Here is a 17,930-nt window from a genome sequence, read left to right as displayed (position 1 = left end):
GGCAGGAACAGACGCTCTAGGGGCAGAAATCAATCCAGAGGAGGTGCCTACAGAGGACGACAGTGGCAAGGCAATAACCGAGGCACAGACACAACCACTGCCACTGCAACAGGACAATCACAGTGACTTGACTCTGACACCGCCTACCAGGGAGCAAAAAGCAGCACCATTAGGCGGAAAGTTAGCCTTATTCTCGAAAAATTGGCACTATATCACAAAAGACAAGTGGATTTTGCAAACCATAGACCAAGGCTACCGGTTCCACTTCCACACTTTACCAGTAAAAAGAGGAATGCCAAACCTGCCCCCAAATCAAAAAATAGAAGCCCTGCACCAGATAGCGGAATTGATAAGGATGAGAGCTGTGGAAAGAGTACCAATAACAGAACAGGGCAAAGGATTCTACTCCAGACTTTTCCTAGTACCAAGAAAAGAGAAAAACTGGAGACCTGTTCTCGACCTGTCCATCTTAAACACATACATCATCTTCCCAAAATTCAAAATGCTGACCTTACAGCAACTTCTTCCCATGCTGGGCAAGGAGTGTTGGCTGGTAACTCTAGATCTCAAGGAGGCATACCTGCACGTCCCCATTCGACCAAATTGCAGAAGATACCTCAGATTTCTTGCAGGATCAGAGCATTATCAATTCTCAGCATTGCCCTTTGGCTTATCTACTGCGCCCAGAGTATTCACAAAATGCCTGGCATCAATAATCGCTCACTGCAGAGTACAGGGAATCCAAATTTATCCATACCTGGACGACTGCCTGTTACAAGCGGACAACAAAAGCAAGCTGACAACAGATTTACAAAGGGTCATATACTTGCTACAAGCCCTGGGATACACAGTCAATTTACAAAAGTCAAGGCTGATACCATCCCAGACAAGAACCTTCTTGGGCGCGGAATTGGACACAGTAAAACAGATGGCATTCCTAACTGCAGAAAAGCAAAAAGAGCTCCCTCTTTACTTCTTGGCATTAACAAAGCAGAACAAATTAACAGCAAGAAAAGTTCTGCAGGCCTTGGGCTTCATGGCATCATGCATAATCTTGGTCCCACATGCCAGACTGCATATGAGAAAGTTACAGTGGTACCTAAAGAATGTATGGTCTCAACACAGGCACAGCTTAGAAACAGAAATACCACTAATCCCATGCTTAAAACAGGAGTTTCTATGGTGGGCTCGGGCATGCCAGTCAAACCCAGGCTTACCCTTCCACAACTTTCGAGCAAACCAAACCATCACAACGGACGCCTCAGACCTAGGATGGGGGCACACATGCTGGACAAATGCATTACAAGGACTGTGGACTCAGGACCAGCTGCACCTGCACATAAACCAAAAAGAAATGCTGGCAGTAAAACTGGCAATCCTAAAATTCAGACCATTCCTCAAAGAAGGCCATTTGATGATAAGGACAGACAACACCACAGTCATGTGGTACATCAACAAACAGGGAGGCACTCATTCTTACCCCTATGCAGAATGACTTTGGACCTTTGGAATCTGGCTCTCAGCTACAACATCCAGTTACAGGCAATATTTGTACCGGAAAGAGAACACCCTAGCAGACATTTTAAGCAGAACCACCTCGGATGCTCACGAATGGATGCTACACCCGGACATCTTCAAGGCCATCACAAAGAAATGGGGAATGCGACAAATAGATCTATTCGCTTCCCCACAATCACCAGCTCAAAAATTCTGCACAAGGACATTCCACCCACTTGCATGGAAGGTGGACTCTCTATCCTTCAGCTGGAAAGGCCTGACAGCATATGCATTTCCACCTCTTCCCTTGATGCACAAGGTACTACTGAAAATCAAAGAGGAACGTCCAAGGATAATTCTGATAGCTCCGAACTGGCCAAGACAACACTGGTACCCATTGCTGAGGAGCGTGTCTCGAGAAAATGTGGTCAATACCCTGATGCCTCTGATGTTAACTCAGAACAACTACAACATCATACATCCAAACCTAAAAACCTTGCAACTGACTGCCTGGAACATCACATAGCAGTAACTAACCCAGACCTTTCACCAAGGGTTAAAGACATTATCCTTGAAGCCCGCAGACCTTCAACAAGAAGGAACTATGCAGGAAAATGGAAAAGGTTCGTCATTTGGAGTACTGAAAGAGGAAAAGATGTGTCGAACATAGATATTGCTAACATTCTGGAGTACTTGGCAGAGCTTCTACATACAGGCCTGTCCTATTCCTCCATCAAGATACATGCATCAGCTATTTCAGCAGAATACAGCTATGATCCTCCTGTCTATTCACATCCTCTACTCAGGCAGTTCCTCAGAGGGATCAAGAATGTAAAACCTCCTAGGAAACCGCCATTACCAGAATGGGACTTGAATTTTGTACTAGAAAAGTTGACACTCCCTCCGTTTGAACCAGCAGCAACAGCAGATCTACAACACCTGTCATGGAAAACTGCTTTCCTACTGGCTATTACTTCAGCAAGGAGGGTTTCGGAACTACAGGCCTTAATGGCAGTGCAACCCTTCCTAATCTTCCATCAAGATAGGGTGTCCATGAGAACTAATCCTACATTTATGCCTAAGGTGGTATCCAGAGTGTCTTTAAACCAGGCAATCCACCTTCCTACCTTCTTTCCCAATCCACAAAACAGAGGTGAAAGAATAATGCATACCTTGGATGTACATAGACAGTTACGCTACTACCTGGACAGAACCAAAGGTAACAGAAAAACTGACCAGCTGTTTGTAGCCTATGCAACAGGAAGGGAAGGAAAAGCAATTTCCAAACAGACAATCTCCAAATGGATAGGAAATTGCATAAGATTCTGTTACTCCTACCATGGAAAACCAATTCCACAGAACATAAGACCTCATTCTACAAGGGCTACAGCCACTACCACAGCTTTCTTAAGAGGAGTGGCAACCAAGGACATTATTGAGGCGGCTACTTGGACCTCCGTGCATACATTTGCCAAGCATTATAATTTACCTCTATATTCTAGATCCCGAGCAGGGTTTGCCACTGCTGTACTGCAAGGGATCCTGACTACACCATAATTTTTATTCCTCCTCCCTAGTTTGGCTATGGTATTCTACCCATTTGTTATGACTGCAGATGCATCCATGAAGGACATAGTACAGTTTTGTACCTACCATAAATGTAGATGTCCGAACTGGATAGCATCTGCAGTCAGGATTACCCTCCCTCCTTCCCCTCTGTGGTACTCCTAGGGTATTTACCCTCCTAATAGCTAGCTGGGGGGGAGTCTCTTATGGTGTATTCGTTTGTATATATGTACATACATGTTCATTTTTTGTGTTTGCCTTCTACTATTTTGGAAACATTGGCATTTATCCAAAATTTAGCTTTCCAAGAGGGCAATTGGCATCTGGGGCAAGAAACACTGTGGAAAATGGCGTCGGCTGATGCCTTTATACCCGAAGACCAGCAGAGATGACGTCGGGTGAAGTGCGACATCAGCCGAAGCCGGACCCAGACTTTGGAATCCGGCCGACCGAAGGGCTGCCTGACGACAGGACAACCCATTTGTTATGACTGCAGATGCTATCCAGTTCGGACATCTACATTTATGGTAGGTACAAAACTGTACTTTGTGCCTTATGGGCTGTATGAGTTTATGCCTTATGGGCTGTGTTTGTGAGACACTATTGGGTTGTCTGCTGTCTGTGATGTATATCTATATCTATCGATGTGTATGTGTGTATATATATATATATATATATATATATATATATATATATATATATATATATATACAGCTTAAAAACTAAGCAAACACAAGAATGGAGAAAGGAGTAAATTACATAGAAAAATAGAAATTGTGGGAACAGTAATTGCAAAGTAATGTTTTGGAGAAGTGAGATTTAAGGGAAGGCAAGAATTGAACAGTTTATGTAACGATGGATTGATGATAGTAACATTATTGCTGGCTGACTGGATGGCACAGTGATGTAGCTGTTAACATTGTCGCCTTACAGCAAGAGTTTCTCAGGTTTGATTCTCTGCTGGGGTGCCTTCTGTCCGGAGGCTGCATGTGCATGTTCTCACCACTTTCGCGTGGGTTTTCTCCAAGTGCTCCAGTTTCCTCCCACATTCCAAAGACATGCGTCTGGAATATTTTCCCCCAGGTTTCAGCTGAAAATGGGCTCTGTCCCAGTTGGACTTTTCCAGTAAACAAATGTTAAATAAATAACTAAATAATACAAAAAGAAAATATGTTGATGTTTGAAACTAAGAATGTGGTAATATGGTTTGTTTCCTTTTATGTAAATGTATATTTCCCTGTGTGTTAAGTGATAATTCAATAAAGATGCTAAAGTTTAGAAGGGTGCACAATGCAGTGTTACAGAAAATGCCTTCCCCAATGGCTCCTCTGCCTGCATACCATTGGTGTACTCTTTCTGTCAGGCGGTGGGGTATCAGATCCCTGTGGCCCATTCCTGCCTAGCAACCCTAGTTAGCTGTCTATTCCCAAGTGAGAGTCTGGAAGAGAGTGAGCCAACTTGCTGGCCCTGCATTGCTCCTGTCTCGTCTCCCTGGGAGCACCTTCCTCACATCTTGGCATCTGTTCTTGAACTCCACTATTGCTCTCTCCCAAGGGGAAACTTGCCTTTAAACATTGAGTACCTCTTTATTTTGAGTGGAAATGCACTCAGACAGCATGGATTTGGTAGGGTTGGACATTGTAGTGCTTCTGCAGGTTGCCTGTGTAGTAAATTAACTGTCTTCATAAACAAGTATGGGTGAGCTAGCAGTGACTGCTCACTCCCATTATTCCTAGCCGGCATCTACAGGCCGTCAAGCTGCTATCTGAACTCAGATCACCTGTGCTGTAGTTGGGACTTTCCTTCTCTCTCTGTCTCTCTCTCTCTACAATAAGCTACCTTTATTTTATTTGGAGCAGTATTGACTAGTGATACCCTAGCTGAAGGCTGTTGGCAATGGGGAGACTGATATTTCATTAATGGTGTTTTTATCTTATATCTCGCCGCTTTAGTCCTTTCAGCTGAATCCTGTGAACCCACGTTTGCAGATTCTGTGATTGTGGTAATTGTAACCTTCAAAGGTAAATCTATTTGACATTTGTCTGCCAGGAAAGTCTGCTTGGGCACAGGTGCCCTTTATCAGCAGAGGCCAAGGGAAAAAGCTCCAAGGTATTTTATTTAATGCAATCAACATTTACAGTAACAAATTTTATAATGCAGTTTTGGTGAATACATAGTATAATAGATGTTAAGCAGTATATTATTTGACTGAAGGGGATGATTTGGAAGGTAGTTTTGGAGTAATGGTCTAATAGCTGGGCAGATGGATGGTTTATGGATAATTTTATGGGTTGAGGTGAGTTTGAGTACAGGATAGGTGGTGACTTGAGCCATCTGGTTCATCCCAAACAGGGATGGTCTGAGTGGGATGTCTTTATGTGTGCCTCAAAACAGTAAGGGGTTTTCTTCTGCCCAACACCTGCTAGGGTACACACGTGGAAATGGATGTTGGAGGGATACTGTGCACATTCCTGTGTATAGATCACCATTTATCCAACTTATGATGCCAGCATTTGATGCCTCAGCCTCCACAGCAGATTTCTTGTCTGCATGTGCTTCGATGTTGACTCCTGGAATTTGGAGAATGAAAAACACAGTTACCATTGTAACTAGATTTTCCTTGGCCATTCTTTGTGCGAACTTTATCACCCATCCCCTAACTTATTCTTAAATGCCAGGTGCCTGAAACTGAAAGCTAAGAATAGTTGCCCCTAAAGTTAAAAACAACTTTAATGCTCTAAATTCAAGTATTAATACTACTATATTGCCTCATGGGTAATGGCTGACTGGGGGAGTAGAACAGTTCTTTAAGTTCCATACCCTCCTCCAAGATGGGAGAGCAAGCCATTTTCTGCTCTGTGCCATCTCCCAGTTGACTTCCTGTGTCTTCTGGGCTCAGTCTTCAGACTTGTTTTGTTAGTGTTGCAGATAGGTATGGGATCCTGCACCACTGGGGACAGTCATTCACAAAGGAGGTTCTTATAGGTTCATAGGTTGCTACTAGGCTATCGGCCCTAAGGCCTATGCAAGCATAGCCATAACAATTCCCTGGAAATTTTTTCCCCACAATATTTACTTTTCTGGGCCCCTGTCTAGCAGGGCGACTGACATGATCCCCGGGGTGAATTTCCTATCTCCCATCCAATCATCAAGGTTCCTTTTGAAGAGGGCCAGTGAGGTGCTCTGCTTGACATGTATGGGCAGTCTATTCCAGAGTATGGGGAGTCTCTGGGTCAGGAACCTATCCCTCCAGCATGTTTTGTTCATTGTGATAAAGTTTAGATCCCTGGAGCGTGTGTCTCTGAGGGATTGGGATTTCTTTAAGTGGAGCATGTCCAGCAACTCAGGGTTTGACATGGCCTTGTATGTTAAGCAGAGATCGCCTCTGAGTAGACGATATGACACAGAGTATAGCTGGAGTTTTTTTAGACGGTCAGCATATGGCATCTGCTTTAGGCCTGTGATTCTTTTAGTGAGGTATTTCTGTGACCTTTCCAGCTGTTGCAGATGTCTTGTGAGGTGCATACCAAATGGGGCATTATACTCTATAATGGGTCTAACGAGGGATGAGTACAGTGGGACAATGACCTCCTTTTTTCTGGATGAAAAGCCCTTAGTGATGAGGTGTGCCATGTAGAAGGATTTCCTGACTGTTGTGGCGATGTGTTTATTGAAAGTGAGAGAACTTATGTACTAAGTACTATGCTTAAGCACTTCACTTTTTTTTAAAGAATTTATATATGACGTATAGTAGTATTGTGGAATGTTTAATTGCCCATTGAAGCATTACATGACTTGCAAGCTTGAGAAACATGTTTCTGAATTAGTTTTGCTTTGCTGTTTGTACTAATATTTATGTTCTGTTATGTTAGTTTCTGTTGTGAAAACTGTGTAAATGCACAGTTTTACTAAGATGTCAAGTAAACTAACTTGTCTTTGTTCATTGACCATTATAATTGTGTTTTTGCTTTCTAGCTTCTACCTGCAAAAAAGTTTTGGGAATCTGATGAGACTGCAAAAGATGGGCAGAAGGGGATATTCCTTGCAGATGAGTGGAGAGAAAATGCATGGAGTCATTCTCGTAAGTGTATGTTTATGTGGTTTTGCATTTGGCTGAAAATTGTGTGTGCAGTAAAATTCTAGATTGTTTTATGTATATTTGTCATGTAGTTTGCTTTCTTTTCAACAGAATCTAAACAATGTCTAAATCTAAAGAAGCTTCACTGTCTTCCTTATGGCTTTTTTTTCCCCTGAAGCCGAATACATGGGGGAGGATGCTTGCTTCTGTGCTGATAAATTCATTTATGTGACAAACCATAACCGTAGCAGGTAGTGCGCTTTCTGCCTCCTAATTCTGTCAGTTCTTTTCTGCAGATGTCCTTCAAGGATGCATCTGCAGTCCTTACAAATGGGTTGTCCTGTCGTCAGGCAGCCCTTCGGTCGGCCGGATTCAAAAGTCTGGGTCTGGCCTCGGCTGGTGTCGCACTTCACCCGACGTCATAGCTGCAGTTCTTCGGGTGTAAAGGCATCAGCCGACGCCATTTTCCCCAGTCTTTCTTGCCGCGTGGCGCCCGAAGCAGAAGCTGTTCGCAAGTGCCGGTCGGTCAGAACCAGAGATTACAACTACAAGTACCGAAGACTTCTAAAAAGCTAAGTACCCCGTTGGGGACTCTTTCTTGCCTCAGCCGATGTCAGAAAAAGTGTATAACTGTTTAACTTGTGGGAAACAAATACCTCATAAAGATTTCCACTCTTACTGCTTACCTTGCTTAGGCCCAGACCACGACGTAGCAGCTTGTCTAGCCTGTGCTTCTTTCAACCGACGGATGCTTAGACGTCGGTCGGAATTTGCTGAAGAGTTTTTCGCCCGATTTTGCTTACATTATGCCGTCGGATACTCCGACTACGCAAATTTCTAAAAAGCGCAAGGAAAAGGACCGACACTCGCGGTCCGCGGTTTCGGCCGAAACCGCGGTTAAGCCAACCGCGAGTGTCTCGGTTTCAGCTGAAACAGAGTCCACGGTTCTTCCTTCGGCCGAAAGCTTGCCACTTACCGAGGCCTCATCCAGCCTGGCTGAATCTGCTACTGAAATCCCACCTGCTCTTGCAGGTTCACAGGATTTATCTGATACTATCCCTTTGGATATTTGTACCCCTGCATGTGGAGCTGCTAGGCCTCCTGCATCCTTGTCAATTAAGGCCTTTGCCAGGGCTAAATCAGCAAAAACTACAAAATCTGTGCCTGCTAAGACCCCCTCTCACAGGCCTAGCTCTAGTTCACAAATGCTTAGTCTAGCTGAGGATCTCATTTCTTTGATCCGGGGATCCCAACCACATCCAGACAGGGCCTCTCACCCCCCTCCAGAGAAGAGGACTAGAGTAGAGCCCCCTGAGCCAGTTTCTTCAGATGGCTCCTCTGATGAATCAGATAATTCAAACCCTCCAGAGGGCCCCTTTTCTCCTTATGAGGACTCTGATGCAGAAGAGTCCATTCCTTCTGCTTCTCCGCCTGAGGAATTTTCTTTTGGGGAAACCTTGCATGCTATGAAGGAACAATTTCAATGGCAGGGCCAGGATTTTTCAGACTCTAGGAAAAGGCTTAGAACCTTTTTGCATTTGCCACAGCATAGGCCTTTAGCCATTCCTCCAGTCCTTACTGTTGTGGATGATGCTTTTAATGATGCTTGTACTGCTCCTGATTCTCTTCCTCCGGCCCCTGCTAAGCCCGATAGGTACTACAGGGTTCCGGACACACATTATCATTTGTATAAGGCCCCTTTTGCAGATCCCGAAACTATCTCCCAGGGACCCAAGGCTGTAGCAGCTACTTCTACTAAAAACCCCCTCCCCTCTGAAAGGGAATCTAGGGCCTTAGAGAGATGGGGTAAAAAAGTTTACACTAATGCTACTCTTTCAGCTAGGGCCTTGAACTGTCAATTCCACATGATTCAGTATCAGGAATTTATGTTAAACCAATTAACTAAAAAACTGTCCTCGGATGAACCATTAGACAAAAAATCTGTACAGGAAATTGTACATAACATTCAGCAGGTCAGTAATCATTCCTTAAAATGCGGCTATGATGCACTGGAGGCTTCCTTTAGATCAGCCATGACTGGCACAGTGATCAGAAGACATGCATGGTTAAAAGAGCAGTCCTTACCAGACCATGTTAAATCAAAGCTCCTAGATGCTCCCATGGATAAGCTCAATTTGTTTGGCTCCCTGCAGCAGGTGCTGAAGAAGGTGGAAGAGAAAGCAAAATCTGTCCAGACAGTCAAGGATTTCTTGCAGGTCCAGCCTCCAAGGTTTAGCAGGAACTGGCCTTCTAGAATTGGTCCTTTCCAGACACCTCCAGAGCTCCGAGAGGCAGGAATAGGCGCTCAAGAGGCAGGGGTCAATCCAGAGGTGCCTACAGCGGACGTCAGTGGCAGGCTAACAACCAGCGAGGTACAGCCACAGATCCAGCCACCATCACTTCCACAGGACAATCGCAGTGACTTGGCTCTGGCACCGCCTACCAGGGAACAACTAGAGGCACCCTTAGGCGGGAAGCTAGCCTTATTTTCAGTAAACTGGCATTACATCACAGGAGACAAGTGGATTTTACAGACAGTAGACCAAGGTTACAGGTTTCACTTCCATACTTTACCAAGGAAGAGAGGAATGCCAAACCTACCTCCAAATCAGAAGACAGAAGCTCTAGAACAAATAACTCACTTACTAAGGATGAGAGCTGTAGAAAGGGTACCATCTATGGAACAAGGGCAAGGATTTTACTCCAGACTCTTCCTGGTACCAAGAAAAGAAAACCAATGGAGACCTATTCTCGACCTGTCCGCTTTAAACACATACCTCATTGTTCCAAAATTCAAAATGCTGACCCTACAGCAGCTTCTTCCCATGCTGGGCAAGGAGTCTTGGCTGGTAACTCTAGATCTCAAGGAGGCATACCTGCACGTCCCCATACGACCAAATTGCAGAAGATACCTCAGATTTCTTGCAGGATCAGAGCATTATCAATTCTCAGCATTGCCCTTTGGCTTATCTACTGCGCCCAGAGTATTCACGAAATGCCTGGCATCACTAATTGCTCATTGCAGGCTTCAGGGAATTCAAATTTACCCTTACCTGGACGACTGCCTGTTACAAGCGGACAACAAAAACAAATTAACAAAAGATTTGGAAAGGGTCATTCATCTACTACAAGCCCTGGGATACACAGTCAATATAAAAAAGTCAAGGCTGATACCATCCCAAAGGATAACCTTCTTGGGTGCAGATCTGGACACATCAAAACAAATGGCATTCCTGACAGTAGAAAAACAGGAGCAACTCCCTTTCTACTTCATGGCATTAACGAAGCAGAACCAGCTAACAGCAAGAAAAGTCCTGCAAGCCCTGGGTTACATGGCATCCTGCATAATACTGATTCCACATGCCAGACTGCATATGAGAAAGTTACAGTGGTACCTAAGGAATTTATGGTCTCAGCACAAGCACAGCCTAGAAACCCAAATTCCAATAATTCCATGCCTGAAACAAGAATTCCAATGGTGGGCTCAGGCCTGTCAATCAAACAAGGGACTGCCCTTCCACAGCACTCAACCAAGCCAGACCATCACAACAGACTCCTCAGACCTCAGTTGGGGGGCACACATGCTGGACAAGTGCATACAAGGCTTATGGACTCAAGACCAGCTGCACCTACACATAAATCAAAAGGAAATGCTGGCAGTAAAACTGGCAATTCAGGCATTCAGACCATTTCTTCGACAGGATCAACTGCTGATAAGGACAGACAACACCACAGTTATGTGGTACATCAACAAACAGGGAGGCACACATTCATGCCCTCTATGCCGGATGGCAATGGACCTCTGGAATGTGGCACTGAGCTTCAACATTCAGCTACAAGCAATTTTTGTGCCAGGAAAAGAAAATATACTAGCAGACATCCTAAGCAGATCTACCACGGATGCCCACGAATGGATGCTGCATCCGGACATCTTCAAAACCATTACAGGGAAATGGGGACTACCAGAAATAGACTTATTTGCATCCCCACACAATCACCAACTGAAAAAATTCTGCACAAGGACGTACCACCCGCTTGCTTGGAAAGTGGACTCCCTATCTTTCAGTTGGAAAACCTGACAGCATATGCATTCCCACCTCTTCCCTTGATGCACAAGGTGCTATTGAAGATCAAAGAAGACCGTCCAAGGATCATCCTGATAGCTCCAGACTGGCCAAGGCAACATTGGTACCCATTACTGAGGAGTATGTCTCGGGAATAAATATGGCCTCTGCCCCTAGTTCCCTTGCTGTTAACACAGAACAACTTCAAAACCCTGCATCCAAACCTGAAAACACTGCAGCTGGCTGCCTGGAACATTGCATAAGACCAAATAACCCAGATTTATCTCAAAGGGTTAAAGACATTATCTTGGAGGCTCGCAGACCCTCAACAAGAAAAAAATATTCAGCAAAATGGAAAAGATATCTTATTTGGAGTACTGCAAAAGGAGCGAATGTGTCACTGGTAAACATAGCTGACATCCTGGAATACTTGGCAGAGCTCTTCCACAACGGCCTGTCCTATTCTTCCATTAAGATTCATGCATCAGCTATTTCAGCAGAATACAACTTGGATCCTCCAGTCTTCTCACATCCTCTGCTCAGGCAGTTTCTGAGAGGGATTAAAAATGTAAAGCCACCTAGGAAGCCACCATTGCCAGCATGGGACTTGAACTTTGTGCTAGAAAAGTTGACACTCCCTCCTTTCGAGCTAGCAGCAACAGCAGAATTACAGTACTTATGGAAAACTGCTTTCCTGCTTGCAATCACTTCAGCAAGAAGGGTATCTGAGCTACAGGCATTAATGGCAGTACAGCCCTTCCTGATCTTCCATCAAGATAGTGTCCATGAGAACTAATCCTACTTTTATGCCAAAGGTGGTCTCCAGGGTATCTTTAACTCAAGCTATCCACCTACCTACATTCTTCACCAACCCACAGAACAGGGGAGAAAGACTGTTGCATACCTTGGATGTACATAGACAATTACGTTACTACCTGGACAGGACCAAGAGCAATAGAAAAACTGACCAGCTACTGGTAGCATATGCAACAGGAATGGAAGGAAAAGCAATTTCAAAACAGACAATCTCTAAGTGGATAGGAAATTGCATTAGATTTTGTTACTCCTACCATGGGAAGAAAACTCCAGAAAACATCAGGCCTCATTCTACAAGGGCTACAGCCACTACCACAGCTTTTTTACGAGGAGTGGCTACCAAAGACATTTTAGAGGCTGCTACTTGGAGCTCCGTGCATACATTTGCCAAGCATTATAATTTACCTTTATACTCCAGATCCCGAGCAGGTTTTGCCACTGCTGTTTTGCAAGGGATCTTAACTACACCATAATCTTATTTCTCCTCCTCCCCCAGTTTGGCTATGGTATTCTACCTATTTGTAAGGACTGCAGATGCATCCTTGAAGGACATAGTACAGTTTTGTACCTACCATAAATGTAGATGTCCGATAGGCATGCATCTGCAGTCAGGATTACCCACCCTCCTTCCCCTCTGTGGTATTCCTAGGGTATTTGCCCATCTTGTAGCTAGCTGGGGGAATCTATTATGGTGTATTTGTTTGTATATATGTACATACATGCTTATTTTTTGTTTGCTCTCTACTATTTGGAACCATTTGCATTTATCCAAATTTAGCCTTCCTAGAGGGCACCTGGCATCTGGGGCAAGAAACACTGAGGAAAATGGCGTTGGCTGATGCCTTTATACCCGAAGAACTGCAGCTATGACGTCGGGTGAAGTGCGACACCAGCCGAGGCCAGACCCAGACTTTGAAATCCGGCCGACCGAAGGGCTGCCTGACAACAGGACAACCCATTTGTAAGGACTGCAGATGCATGCCTATCGGACATCTACATTTATGGTAGGTACAAAACTGTACTTTCTGATCTCCCTCCTAACTTAAGTCAGTAAACAGTTTCTTGCGCTGTGGTGTCAGCATTTCAACCTCATTACTGTCAGTTGTCACAAGGAGAAATTCCTTACTTACTTTTCGCTTGGAAGATGGTGGTGCTTTGAAGGCTCCTTGTATGAAGATCAGTGCAAAGGTCTCACTCATAGTTGCAATTTCTGCTGACGTGGAGAGAGAATCTTCAAGTCAAATGCTCCTAAAGTTGTGCTTGTTATTGAAATGGTCTTCATGACCCTGTTTGTATGGTTAATTACTCACTAGCAAAGCTTTGTGTGAGACTCTTGTATGTTTCACTATTTTGGTAATTTGGGGCCTGGATGTATCAAATCCCTTATTTACATCCTGTGGGTGTTTCTCATGGTGAGGGCATTGCATGCATATCTGTCAGATCATGCTAGCTACAGGCCAGATCCCATGAAAGCAGTCTCTCTAATCACCCTAATGAGTCTGCTGTTACTTCAGGCCAAGGACTCTCCAAGAATTTTCCTTGCCATGTAGGATCCAGCAGCCAAGACTGAGGAAGGTATGCCAATTTTCTTGTACCAGGGCTTACGCTAAGGTGTTTAATTTACAAATGTTTGATGTCTGTTGGTAACTGTAATCACAGATGCTAGAACTTCCTTTAGAGAATATGACCCCATAACAGCAGCAGAACTGATGCTGGATTTTCAAATCTTCGCTCATTGATTGGTAAGGATGCTCCTGAGAACCTTAATCTCTTGCATGTGCCTGCTGCACGTTTATCTTCATGTGACTCCATGTACATGCTTGTCTGTTTTGGACCTGGCGTTAGGAGCTAGAGACTTCCATTCACGATCTCTTGGAATTTGTAGAGAAAGTTGAACAGTAGATATGGGACGCAGTCCAAAACCGTAACAAATTGAAACAAAGGACGTCCACTGTGGCTGAAGCAATAAAAACATATTTATTATATTAAAAAAATAGGTAAACTCTTTAGCAGATATCCCTCTTCCTTAGACCATTAAGAAATAATAAAAAATGTGAGACATGCATTCTTAACCAGTCAAATCAGAAAAAATTAACCCCATGACATATTAAGACAAAAAAAAATTAAATTCGATGAAACAAATCTCTGTGCTTCTGTACTGGTTTTAAAGAGACATCATTATTCAAACCTGGGCTATGTTCTGCTCTAAAATGTAAAACCCACCACAGTTCATTGTATTTAGTTTTGTTTCGGCTGCCTCGCTGACTGTGTCATTTATTATTTCTAGTACTAAAAGCTGAAAAGAATACTCTCATCCTTTTTTCATCATGTGTTTAGCCACAGCACTACTCGTATTTTCTTTTATCATTACAGTGTTCTAAGGCCCTCTCTGTGTGCAGTTGGTTTTACCTATGTAAAAATCCTTCTTTTTTTGCACTGTGCTGGTTAAGAATGCTTTTTAAAAGATGTCTGTCTCTCATTTTTTATTATTTCTTAATGGTCTGAGGAAGTGGGATATCCATGAAAGTGCTTCCCTATTTTTTATTATAAGAAATATCTTTTTATTGCTTCGGCCAGAGTGGTTGTCTTTTGTTTGTTTGTTACTGTTTTGGACTGCGTTCTATATCCACAGTTCAACCTTCTCTGTTTACTGCCTGCTGATGTTCTTCGTGTTTCACTGTTGTAATCATAACTGTGGGGTACTCCTGCCGGCAGGCAGCCCGAGGTCGGCCAGAATATCAAAGTCTGGGTCCGGCGTCGGCTGTATCAGCATGAACCCTGACGTCAGAACGCATGGGTATAAAGCTGACAGCCGACGCCATCTTCTCCAATCTTTCTTGCGGTGCAAAGCAGTTCGCTAGTTGTTTGGCGTTTTCAAGACAACGTGGTGTAATTGTCGTCGGTCCGAAGTTTTCTACTTCTCTTCTCAAAGCTAAGTACCCCGTTGGGAAAACCTTTTTCTTGCTCCTCCGATAATAATTGTGTATCGTGTGGAAAACAAATGCCTCATAAAGATTTCCACTCTTACTGTCTACCTTGCTTAGGCCCTGACCACGACGTTTCTTGCTGTCGGTACTGTGCCAGGTTTAATTCTCGCACTATCAAGCGTAGGTACGATTGGGCCTTGAATTACTTCGGTAGACGATTTAATTATAGGATGTCGTCGGATACTTTACCGACTACCGGAATGCAGAAGAAATGCAAAGACAAGGACAGGCCTCCGAGGTCCAAACAGGATACTTTGCAGCCGGAGCCAGCTTCGGGTTTGGCGGTCGTCAGTGAGGCGGTTTTGCAGCCCCTGTCCGCCACTTCAGAACCGATGGCCGACACGGACTCCCATGGGGAGCCATTTAGGCCTAGTAATTTGTCTGCTGCAGGACCTTCGGACGTCGCTCCTTCAGATGGGTCCGGAACCGCTGTGCAGGTACCGGCTTCTGAGGGGGTCTTCAGGCCTTCACATATTACTATTTCCACAAAGGCTAAGTCAAAGACTCCTGTTAAACCCAGACTTTCTGCTCAAGCTTCTTCAGATTCAGCTCCTAAGACTCAGAAGCAATTACTACAGATGGCTGAGGATTTATTAACTATGATTAGGGGCTCTCACCCTCCTCCTGAGAAAAAGCCTAGACAGGATATCCCTTATGATTCCTCTGATCAGGCTTCTGTATCTTCAGTTTCTTCCTCTGATCAGGATTATTCTTTTCCTCCTTATGAGGATTCGGATGCAGAGGATTTTGTTCCCTCTGCCTCTCCCCCTGAAGATTTCTCTTTTGGGGAAACCTTGCATGAGATGAGGGAGCATTTTCATTGGGAAGGTCAGGATTATTCTGCTTCCAAAAAGAGACTTGGGGAATTTCTTCTTCTCCCTCAACACAGGCCTTTAGTTATTCCTCCTGTACTTGACATTGTGGATGATGCCTTCTCTGAAGCTAACTTGAATCCTGATTCCATGCCGCCTACTCCTCCTAAGCCTCATAGATTTTACAGGGTCTCTGATTCCCATCAATTCTTATTTAAGAACCCTTCTGCTGATCCTGAAACTATTTCGCAGGGTTCCAAGGCTGCTAAGGCCGCCTCCTCTAAGAATCCTATCCCCTCTGAAAAGGATTCTCGTGCCCTGGACAGGTGGGGCAAAAAGGTTTATACTTCAGCTACCCTTTCTATTAGAGCTTTAAATTGCCAGTTTCACATGTTTAAGTATCAAGAGTTTCTTTTATCTGTTTTAAAACAAAGGCTTTCTACCTTTCCTGCATGTGCTGAGGACAAGGAATTACAGGATGTGTTGCATGCAACTGAACAAGTTAGCAAACATAGTTTACATTGTGGTTTTGATGCCTTAGAGGCTTCCTGCAGGGCTGCTGCCTCTGGTACTGTTATCAAGAGACATGCTTGGCTTCGTGAGCAGAATTTACCTTAACAAGTTAAGGCTAAATTGCTAGATGCCCCTGTTCAGCATGATGTTTTATTTGGATCTAAGGCTGAGGAGGTTATTAAAAAGATGGAAGAAAAAGCCAAGTCTATGCAGACTGTAAAAGATTTTTTGCAAGTACAGCCTCCTAGATTTTCTAGAAATTGGCCCTCCAAAAATTGGTCTTTTCCCACTTCTGACAGGCCTCAAAGGGGAAGATATAGACGCTCCAGAGGTCGGGCGCAGGCTCAGGCCTCTTACAGATCTAGACAGTGGACTGCTTCTTCACCTAGAAGGGGAGAAGACAGACCTCAAACACAAAGAAAGCAGACCCAATGACTCCCTCTGTTGGGCTACAGGTCCTCCTTCCCTGGATGCCCCTCTCGGAGGAAAACTTTCTCTTTTTTACCAAAATTGGACTCACATTACCCAGGACAAATGGGTGTTAGACGTGATTTTGAAAGGCTACAGATTCCACTTTCACACTCTGCCAAGGCCTTCCGGCTGGCCAGATCTGCCAAAACATCAATGGACAGAGGCCTTAACTCAAGTGGACGCTTTATTAGCCTTAAGAGCCATAGAACCTGTTCCACCTCTAGAGGTGGGGAAAGGTTTTTATTCAAGACTTTTTCTGGTCCCAAGAAAACAAAACTCCTGGAGACCTATTCTGGACCTCTCAATATTAAACACCTTTTGGAAATTCCAAAATTCAAGATGCTTACTCTTCAACAACTTCTCCCAATGCTCTCACAAGATGCTTGGATGGTAACATTGGACTTAAAAGAAGCTTACTTACACGTCCCCATAAGGCAACAATGCAGAAAGTACCTCAGATTCAAGGCAGGCTCGAGACACTTCCAATTCTCTGTACTGCCATTTGGCTTATCTACTGCCCAGAGTTTTTACCAAATGCCTGGCTCCAGTAGTAGCTTACTGCAGACTTCAGGGGATTCAGATTTATCCCTATCTGGACGACTGTCTAATTCAGGCAGACAGCAAAGACCTTTTACTTCAACACCTGCATTTTGTTCAACGTCTTCTCCTACTACTGGGATTCTCAGTGAACACAAAAACGTCACATTTGATTCCTTCTCAACGAATGATCTTTTTGGGAGCTCTTCTAGACACAAGTTTACAGATGGCCTTCCTTACTCCAGAAAAACAGTTACAGCTGGCTTCAATCTTCAAGACCTTGGCAACCTTGATTCAGCTCACTGCAAGGAAATTCCTGCAGGCTTTGGGCTACATGGCCTCTTGCATCCTGTTGATTCCAAGTGCGAGGCTTCACGTGAGGAAACTTCAATGGTGCCTAAAGAGTGTATGGTCTCAGCATTGCCACAGTCTGGATACAATGATTCCACTGATTCCCTGCCTCCAGAAGGAATTCCTTTGGTGGTCCAGGGCGTGTGTTTTGAACGAAGGGAAGCCCTTTCGTCTTCCTCAACCTACTCCGATCATAACCACGGACGCCTCAGATTATGCTTGGGGAGCTCATTTTCTA

General features: G+C 44.2%; 1 protein-coding gene across 7 annotated transcripts in view; it reads left to right on the top strand.

The window, feature by feature from the left end:
- PUM2 (pumilio RNA binding family member 2) overlaps positions 1-17,930 on the top strand; it is a 4,949,642-nt gene that overhangs the window by 735,306 nt on the left and 4,196,406 nt on the right. For all 7 annotated transcript variants that reach the window (XM_044067594.1, XM_044067585.1, XM_044067551.1 and 4 more), the window contains exon 4: positions 7,039-7,144. In XM_044067594.1, coding sequence (XP_043923529.1) covers positions 7,039-7,144 — 106 coding nt within the window. The remainder of the gene's footprint in view (positions 1-7,038; positions 7,145-17,930) is intronic.

Source organism: Protopterus annectens, chromosome 1.part0 (genome assembly GCF_019279795.1).
Source record: "Protopterus annectens isolate FY-2018-M chromosome 1.part0, PAN1.0, whole genome shotgun sequence".
Lineage (NCBI taxonomy): Eukaryota > Metazoa > Chordata > Ceratodontiformes > Protopteridae > Protopterus > Protopterus annectens.
This window is presented reverse-complemented; position numbering and strand designations above follow the sequence as displayed.